The 18,468-nt window shown below is 43.9% G+C and overlaps 1 protein-coding gene across 2 annotated transcripts; it reads left to right on the top strand.

Moving 5' to 3' along the window:
- The first annotated feature begins 9,297 nt into the window (after positions 1-9,297).
- Positions 9,298-18,032, top strand: LOC144097216 (complement inhibitor CirpT2-like). Of its 2 annotated transcripts, XM_077629968.1 has the most exons (4): positions 9,298-9,654; positions 9,764-9,891; positions 15,270-15,381; positions 17,833-18,032. In XM_077629968.1, the coding sequence occupies exons 2-4, from the start codon at positions 9,780-9,782 to the stop codon at positions 17,921-17,923; spliced, it is 315 nt and encodes a 104-aa protein (XP_077486094.1). In that variant the 5' UTR covers positions 9,298-9,654; positions 9,764-9,779; the 3' UTR covers positions 17,924-18,032. The 2 variants fall into 2 exon arrangements, with proteins under 2 accessions (XP_077486094.1, XP_077486093.1); XM_077629967.1 differs by lacking the exon at positions 9,298-9,654 and having other exon boundaries at positions 9,661-9,891.
- Positions 18,033-18,468: the final 436 nt, after the last annotated feature.

Below are 18,468 nucleotides of genomic sequence, written 5' to 3'. Positions count from 1 at the left end.
GGCAGATGATGCCCGAGAGGGAGCTTTTTTTAGCTCGGTGTTTGTAACACGAAAGCATCCCTTTGAGCTCAGCCGCGACGATTGTAGACAAAAAGCGGCAGGTTTTCACGAACTCAGCACTTACCTGGGCACTGTCCTATGAACTTGAGCCTTTCCGCAGGCTTCAGGCTGTGCCGACACGAACTAGACACAGTGGTTGTAAGCAGTTCGCATCTCAAAGGCGGCGTCAACTTTCCATGGCACCCTTGCCTCCGTGCTCCGCTGCCTGAAAGATCTTATTTTGCGAGGCACTTCGCATTTGCTTTTTCTGCCGCTAAAAGAGAAAATCGCTGTGGCCGTCGCAGAGCGAGTGGTGGTAACGTGCGACGCTTCAATCGCCAGCTGCAGCGATAAGTCTGTTTCCAAATCTGCAGTGTGTGGCGGTGCTTGCGGCGCCAACGTAGCTTTAAGTGCACCGTCACTCGCCTTGCTGTCGTCGTTGATAAGGCGTGCTGCCTGTGTGACGGACTGAGCGGCTTCGCATGACGTTGGCAATGTTGGCTTCATGTTTAAGCAGCGCTTTCTGGCCGCAAAAACCGCACCGACTTCGTTGTTGTGCTCTATATAGACATAATGCTTCGTTAGGATCGGAAAATTGAGACTTTCTGTGCGCCCAGGCGCTATTAGAGCAGTGCAGTGCGAGCGTTTGTTCTAACCTTGTTTGCAAGCACGTTCTTCCGTCGCCGAAATACTCGGCGTATTTCGGCCGTCGCTTGTACTGTAAATTCTTTTTTTCGAAGGGGACTCTGGGCTCTTTTTTCTCTCAATTACCGATACTTTCCTTTTCATGGCCAGCTGCATTGCCGGGAGTTAATTTTAGGGACTCTTTTCTCCGAATTAAACGACACAGGGCAATCATATTACGAAAAAGAGAGTGAAAAGGTCACAGTGAAAAGGTCACAACTGGCTCGATTATTTAGGTTTATTCACCAACGATTGCAGACGGTGGACCGTCCTTCATCAGGGTATATATATATATATATATATATATATATATATATATATATATATATATATATATATATATATATATATATATATATATATATATATATATATATATATATATGAAGGGAGCCAACAGTCACCGAAACCAAGGTGCATAGGGGAACGTTAATTTTTTTTTTTTATGTGTTATGCTTATCAGTAGGATAATAATTGTTAGATTAATAAATTGCTTAAAGAAAATTACTTATAAAGCAGCAGAAAAAACAACCATGCCGCCGGTGGGATCCGAACCCACGACCTCCGAATATCGCGTCCGGTGCTCTTACCAACTGAGCTACGGCGACGGCTGTCCAATCTGCTGCTCTCGTGGGTATTTATGTTTACTGGGTGTATGCGAGCCTTGAGAGTGTTCACCAGCGCCACCCTCGACCATAGCGGCGGACGTAGCACGTCCTGTAATACCGCGAGCGTGACGTAGAACGTCATCTAACGGCGAGGGCGGAAACTGTGCGAGAGCCCTCTTATGCTACCTTTGGCATTAAGACTGCCAGAACCGAGACCCTCGTTAAGCTATCAGCAGACAAGTTAAAGGAAATGAGGGGCCCGTTTGACAAATTTATGAATGGAGCCAACAGTCACCGAAACCAAGGTGCATAGGGGAACGTTAATTTTTTTTTTAATGTGTTATGCTTATCAGTAGGATAATAATTGTTAGATTAATAAATTGCTTAAAGAAAATTACTTATAAAGCAGCAGAAAAAACAACCATGCCGCCGGTGGGATCCGAACCCACGACCTCGCATACACCCAGTAAACATAAATACCCACGAGAGCAGCAGATTGACAGCCGTCGCCGTAGCTCAGTTGGTAAGAGCACCGGACGCGATATTCGGAGGTCGTGGGTTCGGATCCCACCGGCGGCATGGTTGTTTTTTCTGCTGCTTTATAAGTAATTTTCTTTAAGCAATTTATTAATCTAACAATTATTATCCTACTGATAAGCATAACACATTAAAAAAAAAATTAACGTTCCCCTATGCACCTTGGTTTCGGTGACTGTTGGCTCCCTTCATAAATTTGTCAAACGGGCCCCTCATTTCCTTTAACTTGTCTGCTGATAGCTTAACGAGGGTCTCGGTTCTGGCAGTCTTAATGCCAAAGGTAGCATAAGAGGGCTCTCGCACAGTTTCCGCCCTCGCCGTTAGATGACGTTCTACGTCACGCTCGCGGTATTACAGGACGTGCTACGTCCGCCGCTATGGTCGAGGGTGGCGCTGGTGAACACTCTCAAGGCTCGCATACACCCAGTAAACATAAATACCCACGAGAGCAGCAGATTGGACAGCCGTCGCCGTAGCTCAGTTGGTAAGAGCACCGGACGCGATATTCGGAGGTCGTGGGTTCGGATCCCACCGGCGGCATGGTTGTTTTTTCTGCTGCTTTATAAGTAATTTTCTTTAAGCAATTTATTAATCTAACAATTATTATCCTACTGATAAGCATAACACATTAAAAAAAAAAATTAACGTTCCCCTATGCACCTTGGTTTCGGTGACTGTTGGCTCCCTTCATAAATTTGTCAAACGGGCCCCTCATTTCCTTTAACTTGTCTGCTGATAGCTTAACGAGGGTCTCGGTTCTGGCAGTCTTAATGCCAAAGGTAGCATAAGAGGGCTCTCGCACAGTTTCCGCCCTCGCCGTTAGATGACGTTCTACGTCACGCTCGCGGTATTACAGGACGTGCTACGTCCGCCGCTATGGTCGAGGGTGGCGCTGGTGAACACTCAAGGCTCGCATACACCCAGTAAACATAAATACCCACGAGAGCAGCAGATTGGACAGCCGTCGCCGTAGCTCAGTTGGTAAGAGCACCGGACACGATATTCGGAGGTCGTGGGTTCGGATCCCACCGGCGGCATGGTTGTTTTTTCTGCTGCTTTATAAGTAATTTTCTTTAAGCAATTTATTAATCTAACAATTATTATCCTACTGATAAGCATAACACATTAAAAAAAAAATTAACGTTCCCCTATGCACCTTGGTTTCGGTGACTGTTGGCTCCCTTCATAAATTTGTCAAACGGGCCCCTCATTTCCTTTAACTTGTCTGCTGATAGCTTAACGACGGTCTCGGTTCTGGCAGTCTTAATGCCAAAGGTAGCATAAGAGGGCTCTCGCACAGTTTCCGCCCTCGCCGTTAGATGACGTTCTACGTCACGCTCGCGGTATTACAGGACGTGCTACGTCCGCCGCTATGGTCGAGGGTGGCGCTGGTGAACACTCTCAAGGCTCGCATACACCCAGTAAACATAAATACCCACGAGAGCAGCAGATTGGACAGCCGTCGCCGTAGCTCAGTTGGTAAGAGCACCGGACGCGATATTCGGAGGTCGTGGGTTCGGATCCCACCGGCGGCATGGTTGTTTTTTCTGCTGCTTTATAAGTAATTTTCTTTAAGCAATTTATTAATCTAACAATTATTATCCTACTGATAAGCATAACACATTAAAAAAAAAATTAACGTTCCCCTATGCACCTTGGTTTCGGTGACTGTTGGCTCCCTTCATAAATTTGTCAAACAGGCCCCTCATTTCCTTTAACTTGTCTGCTGATATATATATATATATATATATATATATATATATATATATATATATATATATATATATATATATATATATATATATATATATAAAGTGAAGTTTTTTTTTGCTCTCGTCTTTTTTTCGTTATATGATTGCCCTGTGTCGCGCACACACACACACACACACACACACACACACACACACACACACACACACACACACACACACACACACACACACACACACACACATATATATATATATATATATATATATATATATATATATGCGCACATTTCTGCATCTAAATGAAGAATAATTACAAAATGACTCTCAAAAAATATTCGCCCAATCGCGGCGAGACACAACCCAGAATCTACAAAACAATCGATGGCTGTGTGTATCGTTCTTTCATCTGAATTGCAAAAGCGCTGATTTGCATATCGTATCTTGCACGTGCACCAAATCACAAATTAATCTTTGCTATATGTTAACAGAGGCGCAAACGCGCATTAGGAGAAAGAGAGGAATAGCACCCCGCACTGCGCTACGCATATAATAAAGTCAGTTTATTTAGTACTACACTGACCGTTTTCATCTGAAACGCGACAAAGATTTACTGGAGCAGACTTGCGATAAGTGGAATGCGATGAAGTTTTAGAACATAGCTGGTCCTGTTCCAGCCAGTGGTTTCACTTAAAGCCAGATGGTTCCAGTTAAAAAGAGCAAACAAGATGTGACAGAAGTTGCCGTTCCTCATACAGCAGCTTGAAAACAGTCTCGTTCCAGATTCCTATCTGGACCAGAGCTGTAAGTGGAACTTAAGCGGAACCGGCGGAGTTTATGTGGAACCGAGATTATGAGTGTACTGTTTAGTTTCCTAGTTTCTTTTCCTCCACTCTGAGTCAAACCTCATTCTGTTTCCGTAGTTAAATTCCTTAGCTGCCCATCTGTTTTTCCCCATTTCGCCAGGAGTTCTTCATAAAATATTTTATTCTGAGCTCTCGTGTTCCAAACGATTTGCAGCCCATGTCGTCCCGTATCTCCTCATTTATGTATTTGCAGTGGGAATCTAGCGCTAAGCTTCGTCGCTCAAGATGCGCCTAATTCAGGTGGAGTTCACATAAGCTCTCCGCGTTTCAGTTTCACTCACGACCTCCTAAGCTCAACTTAGCTTTCATGTGAGCGAAATCCCTTCTATGCCCGTCTACCAGAGGGTAGAAGAAGTTGCTTTAGAACCAGGCAATATAGAAGTAAGCACGTACAGGAAGATGACATTTAATTGCTCTGAAGCAATGTAGAAAACAATAAATATTTCCTCGCAGACTGTATGACTATTAATGCAGATACCGACGAGGACACAGTGAACCTTCCAGAAGCTTTGGTTTCAGGGGTAGTGAAAGCGAAATTGGCGCATCATGAGTACAGCCGAACAAGAGAAAAGTGGAGTACTGGTGGTCTAAAAGCAGATTAAGAGATCACGGAAAAAGACACAAAAGTCTGAACAAGAAGGCTCATTAGCTTTGAACATAAAATATACCACATAATGGGAACAACTAGCAGAGAAAATTGGATTCAAAGCAAACAAAAAGCTACAAAACAGGTATACAGCCGCTACAGTTTACAAGATCTGGCCCCCTCCCCCAAACCCTTGCATTCAAATTGACCGCCCATAGCTGTCGTAATCACCATTGGCTACGCTCTCCGTTAACTTGAGTCCGCATCTCTATTTGACAATTTCCGATGCTTTAGGAAACGATGAGACCAGGTGTTCTATATTGCTCTAGGATTTTGAAGTAAAAAATTGCTGCTCGTTTAGCTCTGATTAACCCGGTTCGCAAGCGAAAAGCTGCATCTCCCTGGCTACGTTTCTGGTCGAGCGACTGGCGGCTTCCCTAGATAGACATACTGACACACACACACAGTAGTAGGTAATTTTTTTATTTGTTAAACATCTTGTTTTCTTCGAAACGACATTAAAGGCGCTCACACAAGGCAGTATATATTTGATATAGCTTCGGTGATATTTACAACTGTATTATTGCTCGTTGTATGCGGAGAACCAAATCCGGCTCCAAACGACGCGCAAACCCTACAGATAACTTCAGAAAGGCAAATTGAAAAGAAATTGTTTTTTGGGGGGAAAGGAAATGGCGCAATGCGAGACAGGCGTCATTTCTTTTTCTTAAAACAAACTTTCATTTCACTTTCCTTCCCTTACGGCGCGATTCGGGTGTCGACCGAGATATGTGAGACAGGCGTCATTTCCTTGTTTGACCTCTAGCAACATTCAAGGTCAAACTTGCGGCCCCGCTGACCGCTCAAAAAGCTGGCGTAGTGAAGCTTTCCGATTCAAAAGCTTAATCTCCGTGGCTGCGTTTGTGGTAAAGCGACTGGCGGTTTCCATAGATAGCCATACTGACACACACACACAGTAGTAGCCATTTTTTTATTTGTTAAGCGTCTTGCTTTCTTCGAAACGACATAAACTTCGCAACCATAACAGCTACCGCAAGCGTAGAAGGAGTAACTGCAACTAGGCCTGCAATGGTCTTGGGCAGGACCTTTAGAGCAAACGTTCCAAGTGCTTTGGGGACAGTGCTTAACGTGCTGTTAATCCCCTGTGAGACTAAACTCGCAACCCCTCTGCTAGATGCAGCGGCTGCACCGGCAATGTTAGCGTTGCTTAGCGTGGTGCTCTTCACGTTGGTAGCCACGTGCTCGCCATGGCAGGAGACGCATCGATCACAACTAGCGTTCCGCTGACCGCATCAAAGTGCATCGACGTTTATGGAGCACCCACTTTCATCACCTGCGAATGCGATGCCGGAAGACACTTTCCCGTTTGACCGAAGCTAGTGTCAAAAGTGAAAGGGCAAAAGTCAAGGTAAAATGCCAAAATCAACGTCGGGATAGTTGGTGTACCAGCTAGGCGCTGGTGTCGCTGCTGTATTTCACGTCCTGTGTCGAACCTGACTACCACCAGTTATGATCATGGTTTGACCCCTACGTACATTCAAGGTGAAACTTGCGGCCTTCTCGGTGTGCCCGTCAGCAAATGTAACAGCACTCGTCCTTGGGTCAAACGCCTCAAGAGCACCTGGAAGAGTGCCCTACATCTCATCGATCGTATGTCAAACAAGTGCGGTGGTGCAAGGCAGGAGGCTTGTCAGACGCTGGCTCGCGCGGTAGCAGTTGGCAAGATTCTCTCGGCGCCCCGTCGTACGAACTGACCACGAAAATCCACGAAGACCTAGCTCGTCTGCACAGGGCCACATTACGCACTATAACAGGTCTACCACGGCATACGCGCATCACGGCTCTAGAAGAAGCGGAGGCCCTTCCTCCTATCCACAAAATCATTGCGGAAACTGTAACTCGACACGAAACACGCAGAACTTGCACGAGACAAGGAAGCGCTTTGGAACGCTGGGACCGCCAACTCTCTGCACCGGTTGATTATGAAGGCCTGCCGGCTCCGCCCTGGCTTCGTCCTCATCTCGGCCGCTACAGACGTACGGCTCCACCCAGAGCACAAACGGCGGCACGGCCACACCTTGCTCGACACACGGCCGCTGATGGAGAAAAAGAGGAGGAGGACATATACGTAGATGCATCCCTGAAAGACGGCGCCATATCAAGGGCATGGCGCAGCCGTGAGAATCTCAATTTCAACGGCTCCCGTAATATTCGTGCACCCGATGGGTGCACAAAGGAAGGGGAACTGCTCGCTATATACGGCGCTCAACTGCAGGTGGAAAACGTTCTGGTCGGCAATCAATTGCTAAAAAGTGACATGTCGCACAAAATCCGAATACTCTGATTCATTGAGCGGCGCTGATGAAAATGATGATGGCGCGACCTACCTTGCTCTGAATAGAAGCTCTCGCTCGTGCAACAGAGAAGGCATTCTGCAACCGGCCTGGCCAGCAACGTCAACAGCCCGCTCCGCTGACTCACCAGCCGCGGCTACCGGGACTCTAATAAACGTGGATCACCCACCACACGCCGTCATTATTTACAGTCCTTATCTCTAAAGCCTTGAAGTGATTCTTTACCTTCCCATTCAAGGGTAATGACCCCATATTCGTTCATTCCTCGGTCTTCTCAGAGCAGAGTGGCATCAGACATTGGCTCAGCTAGCAGTCTTCAGAAGAAGCAGATATTATTTAGACGCCCAAATGCTGAAGAGCAGTGCACTTTACATTGTCCTGGGACGCCGATATTGAAGCCTACGGTATGAAAGTGATAGCGGGCTGACGGGAAGTTTTCTTGAGATTTCTCCTGGCGGACACAGCACTTTCAGCTTGAAGTGGAAGACTCACATGATCCACTACGCGTCTCTTGAAATGCTTCGCGTAGCAGACATCTGCAGGTTGCAGCATATAACAGCACCTGCCAGGAAGGAGAACGGCGTCCTTGAACCATTCTTAATTCATGAAGCTGTGTATATGGGGAGAGGAAGGCGTGGGCGATGTTGGAAAATAATATTGAAGTAGATAGAACACTGAAATTGTGCCTGGTCTACCTTAAAAAGCTTGGCGTGCGTTAGAGAATTTAGGGCAGCCCTTTTAGATAGAGGGAGTAGAGGAAAAACATTCATGATAATTAGATAAATTGGAAGGGCACTGTACGCGGCACGCAGATATATCTGTTTTGCGGCTTAACGCAGTTTCTATAAAATACATAAAAGCTTAAAGTCTATAAATAATTATCGCGGAAACCATTTTTCCTCTGGTTAATACAAACATTAAAGAAATTTAATATTTGCCTGCGCCTTCACTTGTTTTATTGATTTAGCATCATGGGTACCTAGTGACCTGGATCACGGTATTTAAAGTAATAAGAACGATGTCCGCTGAAAAAACGCACTGCTGTGAAGCAGGTCGTTCTGAACCTGCTCCGCAATCTACTATATATATATGTTTCTTTCCTCTATGAGGTAGAAAAGCCCTAGAGTGAATGTGTATTAACAATGCATTATATACTGTTTTTTTTCTAATTAACTCTTATCAGAATATTTTGCGGATGGAAGGTGCAGCACGGGCTACTATACCCAGACTGTGGTGTAGCAATAACAGCTAAAGTAAGAAAGCATGAAAGATGGCGCCTCGTCATAGTTTGACGTAGGGTGCCTCGATCCAGCTTCCTATTTTAAGACGAGAGGTTAAGGGTCTGCCACATTGGCGATGTCAATGTTGCCAACTTCACTATGGTCCCCCAAAAGTGTCTATAAAAACCGAGCGCTGACCTCTTCCCAACATAAAAGAAGAGACCATTATTTTATGAATTTTCCTTACGCATCTTTGCTTTCCCAACCAATACAAAAATATACAATTCATTTGCACACTGGTCTAAGGCATTCGTAAGTTTCTATCGGCAAGACCAATTGATTGAACCAACAGTCATGCATTGCTTGAAGCAGTAGCTTTTCGTAGTGCCCAGACCAATTATGTGCAGCGAACAGTAGTAAGTTTTTCTGAGTCATGCACTAGGCGAGGCTCCCGAGAGAAATATGTCACTGCTCACAGCTGCCTGTTGGCATAAGCAATCTCAGGAGCTCAGAGGCCTACGTTCGCGCCAAAGAGAAGCATATGAAGCGCAAGCGAGTACGTTTGCGGACGCCTCGTCTTGTTATTAGCGGGCTTAACGAGTTACGTGATTTACAAGCCTAAGCTTGAACAGCTGACTTGAAGCTTACCTGGCGAGCGTGTAGACAAGCTGAGGCACGCTCTGGCATTCCATTAACTTTCGTGCTCGTGTTCCAAGAAAGTTCGTCTTTTTCTGTGTGTGGACGTGCTTACCTTCCTGCTTTCTTTAGAAATATTTGCGAAGATTTTACGGTTCGCAGAAATTCTTGAAGACTTGACAAACAGATAAATATGCTTTCCGTCGTCATGAATAACAATCTGTGTTATTCTTTTCTGGCATCCGAGTCTGTACCGGCAAAGAAGCGAAGATCACCTCACCTCTGCGCTATACCTTAGCACGGCATGTGTTGATTTGACACTCCAGCGCTGCCGGTGTGACTTGTGGGCGCAGCAAAAGTCGGCTTTTGCCAAGAGCGCACTAGGTCTTGCTAGGTGAGTGGCACTGAGGGGGTGCTTGCATATAATCACCATTTCCAGAGATACCTACTCGGCGTCAGCAGCGACGAAGAGTGTTAAAGCTAGGTTTGGCATTTTGCTTCAGCACGGAGAACGGTAACATGAGGACACCTTCAAGAACCCGAGTTCTATTTCCACTGGTGGCCACCCTTCTCCAATGGATGTATATGTGCGAAGCTTCTACGTTCTCGGTACCCACTGTGATCACAAACGGTACGTGTGTCGGCTCCTTCATATTCTATTTGGTTGAATCTATCATGCATGGTAACTGTTAATTTCATTGCACCGTGCTTAAGTGCGAAATATGGAGGAAATAGAGACGGCGTCATTGAGCATCTGATTAGGTGCACCCTGCCACGCTAGTTGAACGCGGATTTAAGTCCCAATATATTTTTTAACGCGGTTGCATTACTAGGCGCATTTTTCACCCATCTGCTGGGGGATGAAGACCTTCAAGGTAAATGACTTCTAGATAAAGGCCTTTAGCGTAAAGAAGACTTTCATGGTTATTTCCTTCCGGCTAAAGGTGATTAGGCGGCCAATAGGCCAAGGACCTTTATATTAAAGACTTTTAGGTCAAATTAATTTTGCACGAAAGGACCTTAACTGCCCACCGTAACTGCTCCTACTGCACGATATTGCGCGCTTAGCCATTATAAATAGCCGGATATTTTTTTTTGCATTTAGTGTCCACCTTAAGTTTGTCACCCACCGCCGTGATTCGAAGCCAAGTTCTTGTGCTCAGCAAAAGCCATGACATTTCGTTACTCGCTTCATTATTTGCTTCTTGCATTCTGCTGTCTCGTGAATCTTGAGACTGTAAAACATCTATTTCCTGAGCCGCTTTCGGAATTCATTAGGATGTCGAGAAGATATAACTGGCAGCCAGTTACAATAGGCAAAGTAGGTGGTAAAAGTGAAATTTCCACCTCTTGCGTATTGAATCTGCATATTGCTGCCTGTGGCAAACATAGCCAATAGAGTACTACCGAAGTGTTGCGTGTGAGCTGCGCGCATAGAGTTGTGGAAATAAGGAGTCCGTATGACATGAAAATGTGTGCGGAAATTAGTCCGCTTTCCATATACTGACAGTTGTTGCCGGATCATTTGCGTGTTGCTTCTGCATGATTTACGTTTTCAGTGTGTGACGTTACACTGAGTCCGCATGTTCTTGAAATTTCGCGTATGTGTTCTGCGCATAGTGGGTAAAGACTATAGGAAACGTGATGCACGTTTCACCAAAGAAGGACTGATATTGTCTAAAAGAATTGTGTGGGCTAGTTGGTTCATACTTTCCACGAAACAGATTAACACAGCGCAACGGAACGAGGGAACGATTGAAGAAACACGAAACACAGGATGGGTGCTGTCCTGTATTTCGTGTTTCTTCTATCGTCTCCACGTTCCATTGCGCTGTGTTAATCTGTTTCGTAGGGACTGGTATTAATGCCAGAATAAAAAAACTCTCTGGGTGATTTCTTTCATTTTGTCGAACATATCCTTCTCTAGTGCCGCTGTAATGAAGTACAAATATATAGAAAAGGAATTTTATCGCTTTTAAACAAGATTTTGCTTGGTGTAACTTCTTATGCCTAGAGCAATTAAGGTTCTAGCCTAGCAGATAGCTTGAATTCTTTTAGATACTTTAGCATGACGAAACATTTAGCGCTTGCAAACGAGATGAACATGAATACGAAAATACATGCACTAGGGCCAGATTAACCAGAAATGAAGTTGATCAGAGTGGCTATTCGAGTGAGTTTTCATGTCATGGCGAAATTTCTAGCTCTTCCAAAGAAGCGCACGAGTTGTCTTTTTCATGTTCTCCCTCGTTTGCAAGCGTTAAAAGTTTCGTCATTACATACCAACTCGCCCGAACAGCTACTCTGATACGTTAGCAGTGTAGCGCAATTCGAAGCAGTGCGATAGATGAAATCGGCAGGAAGTGCACTAGACTTGTCTGTTAAGTATATATATATAAAAAACCTTCATAATTAGTGAACTTCGCCCTACTACTTTTTTCTTCGTCTACCTGAGTAGTCCTGGCGACGCACTACCTCCATTTCGCGTTTTTTACCGCTCAGTTAATAGATGGATTCCAATAAATGCAGCACGAACCGATGTGGCCACCGCAATTTAAATGATGAAGTGATTTGCTCGGTACATTATCGTCATCACCTTATCAAAGATTCACAAAATAGAGAACCAGGACATCTATTTCCTGTTGCTTGAATTACCCGTTTGCAGCTATGTGGACACTTCCCAAGTCTTAATATGTGCGATTGCAGTAAAATTGTTTTATATACCCTTTTTATATGCCGCCTAGCTTCTTTTCTTTCACTGCGGCGCTTACATTTAGTTAAAATCAAATCAGCGGCGAGCCCCTGCCAAATAAGCCAATGAAAGCTAGAATGCCCTTTAATCAGTGCACTATGATTCCGTCTTGTCCAGTTACATTACATGTGCGTCCTGACTAGCAGGGTTTAGGTATTGTAAGCCTATTCGTATACAACATCGCAGAAACCTTGTATATGAGGATCAGATGATTACTAGACGTGCTTCAAAAGAGGATCAAGGAATAACGCGTTGCCAAAATAGGCAGCGTTGCGAAGTGAAGGCAAGAAACCTAAAGCCAAGTCCAGGAAAGAATAGAAACAAACTTCTTTTTTCTTGCTAAACCACTGTGTGGTTCGCACTTATTCCTTTGGCGCTTAATAGCTAATGCTTTTATTTTTCACCATGGATACTTCTTGTCTTTCAATCCTAAATGTACAATTTCCGGCTCAGGATACTTCATGGTGTTCAGGCTTAAATACAACGCGTTATTAAGTAAACATAATAATTAAATACTCCAATAGTAAACAGAAATGCAAAACTCAAGGTAATTAACATTCGACTAGAATGTCATACAGGTCCTGCAGAAAGTAACAATTGCATATAATATAATAATTATCTCGCGAGGAAGTAACTGGTTTCCTGGAGCTTTCAATCGTCTTGATGGTTTGCTAACAGAAATTTCCCGAGTGGCGTACCAGGGCCAGAAGCTCCACGATGATAAGCTGAAAAGGATAGTAGCATGTGTTCAAGCTACGTCGACTTAAAATATATCATACTGATAGTTCAATATTGTGTGTGGCGCACGATGACTACAATTGCTTTTGGTCCATAAAACGAACACAACTTTATTGCATGGCTGAATATGTGCGTCAGGGAGTATAAACTTTCACACCTTTTACCCTCCAAGCGCAGTAACTTGATATGGCTTTATGAAACAGAGAAATGCTCTTAAATAGGTTTTTTTTCGCGCATGAAACAAAAATATTTTCATTGACCTTATATTACCCGACTATAACGCGCCCTGTGGACGTGCATTCATGTATTACGAACAGTTTACCATCCTACTGTGAATTTTGTAGTTGAATTTACACTAATGTAACAGGCTTTAAACGTTTGGTGTTTAAATAATAAAGGATTAATCAAAGTTAGACAAGACTGAAGAAATACTACATGTACACAAAGCAAACTCCAGAGGCAAGTTCCGACATATCGTACCGCACTGCCTCTGTGGCCCATCCTGTTCTCGCCACTCGATAGTTCCAAGAGAACGTTTTGTCCCCACCCTTCACACGCGTGCCTGGACGCGTCTTTGCCCATTTGCCCGCATCAGTGAGTCGCCAAGGTGTGCTTTTTGCAGCAGGCAATTCGGTGACAAACACGGCTGCTCCCTGCTGAGCCTCTCCTCGTTAAGAGAGCAGCGGTGCTGAAGTGCCGGTTTCTTGACTGTCTCATCTTATGTCATGCCTTTTACCTCAAAGTCTCATTGTGGCGTTTGCGCCCTCTTTTTTAATTTTTCGCAGCAATCGGAAGTAGTCTCAGCTGTTTCTGCGGACGCTACGCAAATGATCTCATTGCTTAAAGGCTTTGAACCCAATTGACATATACGTGTACTGCAGTGAAGGCAGGCCATATTCCACGCTAACCATTACATTAGCAAATGCCATTTGCATCACCTTATATGACTGGCATGTAGATGACAGGGGTGTATGGGCAGTATCTGTTGCTGTAGCACCGACTTCATTCTGTAGCAAAAGAGGAAAGCAGATATTTGTTAACGACGCACCATCGACACGTTTTCGGCGAAGACGAGTCTTTTTGCAGTTTTTCGGCTTTTTAACTAGTCATATTTTCACCTTCGGAAAAGAATTTATCTTTTGAGAACGTGGTCAACGCGTCACTTTGAAAAATAGGCCGGTGCTTGCACTTGGCTTGTTCTTGTAATCATTATTTTTTCAATTGTTTCTGGAGCCCAATAAATTTTCCTTCAAATTGCTCGGACGGAGGTAGTTGCTGCAACTCGCCTACTTTTTTTCTTTTAGACGGGAGGGGAGGGGTGAGGGTACTACTGGGGGTATCTCATGATTTGAACAGCGCGAACTACAAGGGACAAGAAAAGAAGGGAAACAGGACAAGCGCTGACTCGCAACTAAAAGGTTTATTCAATGAAACCTTCTTATATGAAGAAACAATCAAAGGGAAAAAGCAACACAAAAAACTAAAAACATGAAACGCAACATTCGTCAGGTGCTCCCGAGATAATTCATCTCCCTATCGCAAAGGAACACAGAAGGTTTGCTGACGCACTTCAGTTGATCCCCTGCGATGTGAAAAGCCTCGACAACTTCTCGTGTCGTCTGATCACTGTGGGTGTATAGCACACGGGTTTGATTGAATAATGCAGTGCATTTTTTCTTTTTCTTTTTCATGACTTTACATTCTAGACAATGTTTGACCAAATGCGAAAGGTCATCACCATTGTTTAAGTTGTTGCTGAAGCAACCGCTTGTCCGTCAACGGTCGGTCCACTCTTAAATGCAACATGTGAACTGGTTGCCTCCGCGCTTAGCGCAGCGCTACCTCCGAGGACATGCGGGAATTAACGGCACAAGGCGCATGTGAAATAAACCTGGCAGCTGGTCGTTTTGCGCATTCACCTGATGCTGCTCATTCTCGCCGCATCTAGGCAGTGCGGATTCGCGAAGCGCGGAGGTCACGCGATCGCATGCTCCCTTTAACACTGGACTGCTCTGTACATTACTGCTGCGACGAGCCTGTTCGTTAATAGTTAATAACTGATAATGATTAAGAATAATTATAATAATATTTAATAAAAGTTACAACTCGTCTGTGCCTGCATATGGCAGTAATTTTTCCAAGTTGGACATAGGAACTTGATCTGCTAGAGCACCAAATGCTTCAGTGGGCGTGGTTGCTGCGAAACGCGTATTCATTTAATCCTTTCTTTCGCAACTGTTTCTTTCAACTACATTCTGTCTGCGTGCGACTATGATAACAGATTCCCGTTTTCTAACGTTTTCTCGTAGTAGAGACGCACAGATGTACAGAAATCTGCCGCAAAAGACACTTTAACATGTATCTAATGAATGCAATCCTGCATTAATAAATTATATTGCAAATAACCAGGAAGGCCTCGAGGACTATTAATAAGTACGCTTGTCTTCGCTCATTAGGGGACATTTAAGTGCATTACATTCCTGCATAACACATGTCATCTATAAAATGCTTCTCCACAGGTCAGTGCGAATACCAAGGGAGCATGATTCCAGTTGGCCAGTCAGTTGATCTTGTAAACCCCTGCGAGCGGGCTTCATGCGATGGCCAGTCCAATCAGGTGCAAGTTGAGCGGTATGCAAATTCATATTTTTCATTATCTGACACTTAAGTTGCTGTTTATTTTGTCGCTGACTCCTTTCTAACTACATTTTAATAAGATAACAATATATATCATAGCATGCGATTTCGCAACCAGTCTCTATTGGTCGAGAGAGGACACATGACCTTTAGGCACTCTCACATCCTGCCAACCATGGTCATTGGCAATTGCATTAACACAAATAAGTTCAACGCAACCATTTCACCACCATGACACTGCAAATCGTGCGAATACGCGTCCTTCGTTAGCCAAAAATTTGGCTTATTGGCAGCCTCCGCGTTGAATTCTCAATGACGTGGTGAGCCCTTCCCTTGTTTTTCGATTTTCAATTTTCACGACATAGTGGACAGCTGGCAACTGAATCGAATTAGTTTGGATTATTATAAATGTCGTCAGGTACGGTGGGTAGGGGGCTCACAACGCTTTGAGCAGGCTCCCAACTTCCACGGTGGGGTGGTCGTGAGACACCACAAGGTCAGGTGACCTTCTGCCATCATACGCAGATAAAGATACAATGAAAGTGACAACGCTTCGTATGAGATGAAAGAACTCACACAAACAGATGAACAGGCAGCAGCAGCAAGGTTGCTTCTAATAATGAACCTTTCCTGCTCCCCTAAGGCACGCTCTAATAAAAGAGCATTAGAACTGAAATGGATGCTGCATTTTAGAAATCCTGCAGAGCTCTTGTGCTGCGGCAACACTATCTTTACAAACATTTTTTGAGGAATCATCGGCCAAAGTGCAATGATTAAGCGGGCAAATATCTAAAATACCTTAGTAATAACAACTTCTGCCTTACTCTAGCTGTAAAAGAGTGCAGGAGCTCTTTTTGCCTGAACCTAACTGTTTACCTTATCTTTTAGCAAAATTATGCACTGTGAGCGTAAAACGATGCAAAAAGAACCCTAAAGAGAGTGTATTACGAACAGAGAGAACAGTTTATAGAAGCTTGTGCTTAGGTCGTAGTGGGACGGAACCGAAAATACCACAAGTAGGCTTCTCTATAAAGGTTACTCCCACTGTATTTACCTCCCGACATGCAAGACAGTTTTCATCTACTGTCTGATTTTACGTAAAACGTGCTCGGGCTCCCTCCCTAAATCTAAAGGCGCCGGCATTTTTTAAAGAAGGTAAACGCGTTAGGACTTCCTACAGCTGTGTAATACTTCGGAGTGTCTGCAGCGCCTGGACACACCAATATCCTCTGTGGACGTGTAGCGTTTCATTTCCTCACATTCGAAATTTTGCCCATCTTAAAATGACTGAGTAGTTCATTAAGATATGCCGAAAACGTACCTTTTTCAATCTGCATAATTATGGCCTATGAACATCTCATTTTCAACTAAACAGCATTTACACTTTATTGGCTAAGCTCTGTCGCCCATTCATTTGAAAAGTTTTTTTCACAACTCTAAAGGCAGCGCACTTCTAGTCTCCATGAATAATGAACTAGTCATGTAATCCTGAGTTTTAAAATTGTTTGGCCTTATCTTGTGCAATTTTAAAGCACATAATAATGCGTACTAAACAATGTGCTTGATAAGGCATTTAAAAATGGCATTTAGAAACCTCTTGATGCGTCATGCTCATTAGATTTGCTCCGCTATTGTACAACAAACGTCTGCTGCTACTACCATTCTCAGAGCAGGAATGAAGAGCAGTACATACGTACTGATGACAGTTATTCATATAATTCAGCTAGTTGGTACTGCGCCTTACAGAAAACATTATAAAAATACAAGCGACGAAGAGACAACGGAAACCAAAAGTTCTTACTCGGAAATAAGGGTTTAATCAATAAACGCATCTAATACGACCCGAAATCTAGCTCTTTGGGAAAGCTGCCTTCTTCAAAAGTAGGGTAGCAATACAGTGAATGCCTACAGTGTGTGCCTTTTCTTCCTCAAATAACAGTTTTGTGAATGGCATCTTAATCAGTTGACGAGGGAGGTCTCGTATGTCTATTCTCTCTGTAAGAACTAGCACACATGTGTTAGTGACCCTTTAGCTCTTTGCATATGGCATAATTTATATCTAAGAATCCCTGACAGATTTTTTTCAATATTGCTGTTGTTTTGCGCGCAGTTTTTTGGTGTGTCTACTTACATATTCTCTGTTTTGCGTTTCAACACGCAATTGCGAGTCCGAGCATGTGGTGTACACTTTTTGCTGCTTGCTGCCTGCCTTAGTGCTCTTTAATTCTATGTACACGTGGGAAGTGTGTGGTTCCTCTAACACAATATTTGTCGATATAAAACGCATAATTACGCACCTTAGCACATTTAAGGGTATCAGCCACGGAAGGGAGCTTTAGTGAATGGCACTTGCACCAAATGCGAAAAATTTTGAAAAACATACTTTTACAAAAAAAGGGTATGAATCTCTTGTGCACTTGATGTATATGACACGTTTCCCAACAGGTGCGCTGGTGCTGAGGCAGGGGCCGGCTGTAGGCTGTTAAGCGGTACAGGACCATATCCAAGGTGCTGCCCAAAAATCGCCTGTGCCTGACGAGCCAACGAAATGAAGGCAAGCATAGGTGCTGCAATATTAGCTCTCTTCTGCTTGTAAGGTATGAACAAATGCAATCTTTTAAGTAAATAAATGTTTCAAATTCGAAGCTTACTCCTTTCCTTCAGACTTTTTTTTTTCCGCGCATGACGTCTCACCAGTGAAGTTTAATGGAGCGTAGAAACCTCACTTTATGTTACATGCTACGCTGAGCGTGTAAAGAAAAAATGGCATGTTGCCACGTGGTTAGGTAGAAGACTGACTGAAAAATGATCACTTACATTGTGAAGTGAACAATATATTCGTTCTGTCCCCCTGAACACTTGCCGGGGAGAAACACTCCGAAACAGCGCAGCGAACAAACGAACGGACGGACGGACGGACGGACGAGTTTTTACTTCCTGCGTTTATTGCCTCTTGTTTAAAGCTCTTCATTTCTATATCCTTGGGTCCTGCATACTGTCTGGTTCGTTTCGTGATCCTTTTTTTTGCCATTGAGAATCAACGCTTTTTCTGTATCTGTATTTAAGTACCTTAAATGCCCA

This window comes from Amblyomma americanum, chromosome 7, assembly GCF_052857255.1.
Source record: "Amblyomma americanum isolate KBUSLIRL-KWMA chromosome 7, ASM5285725v1, whole genome shotgun sequence".
NCBI lineage: Eukaryota > Metazoa > Arthropoda > Arachnida > Ixodida > Ixodidae > Amblyomma > Amblyomma americanum.
Note: the sequence above shows the minus strand (reverse complement) of the source record. Positions and strands in the feature narration are given on the sequence as shown.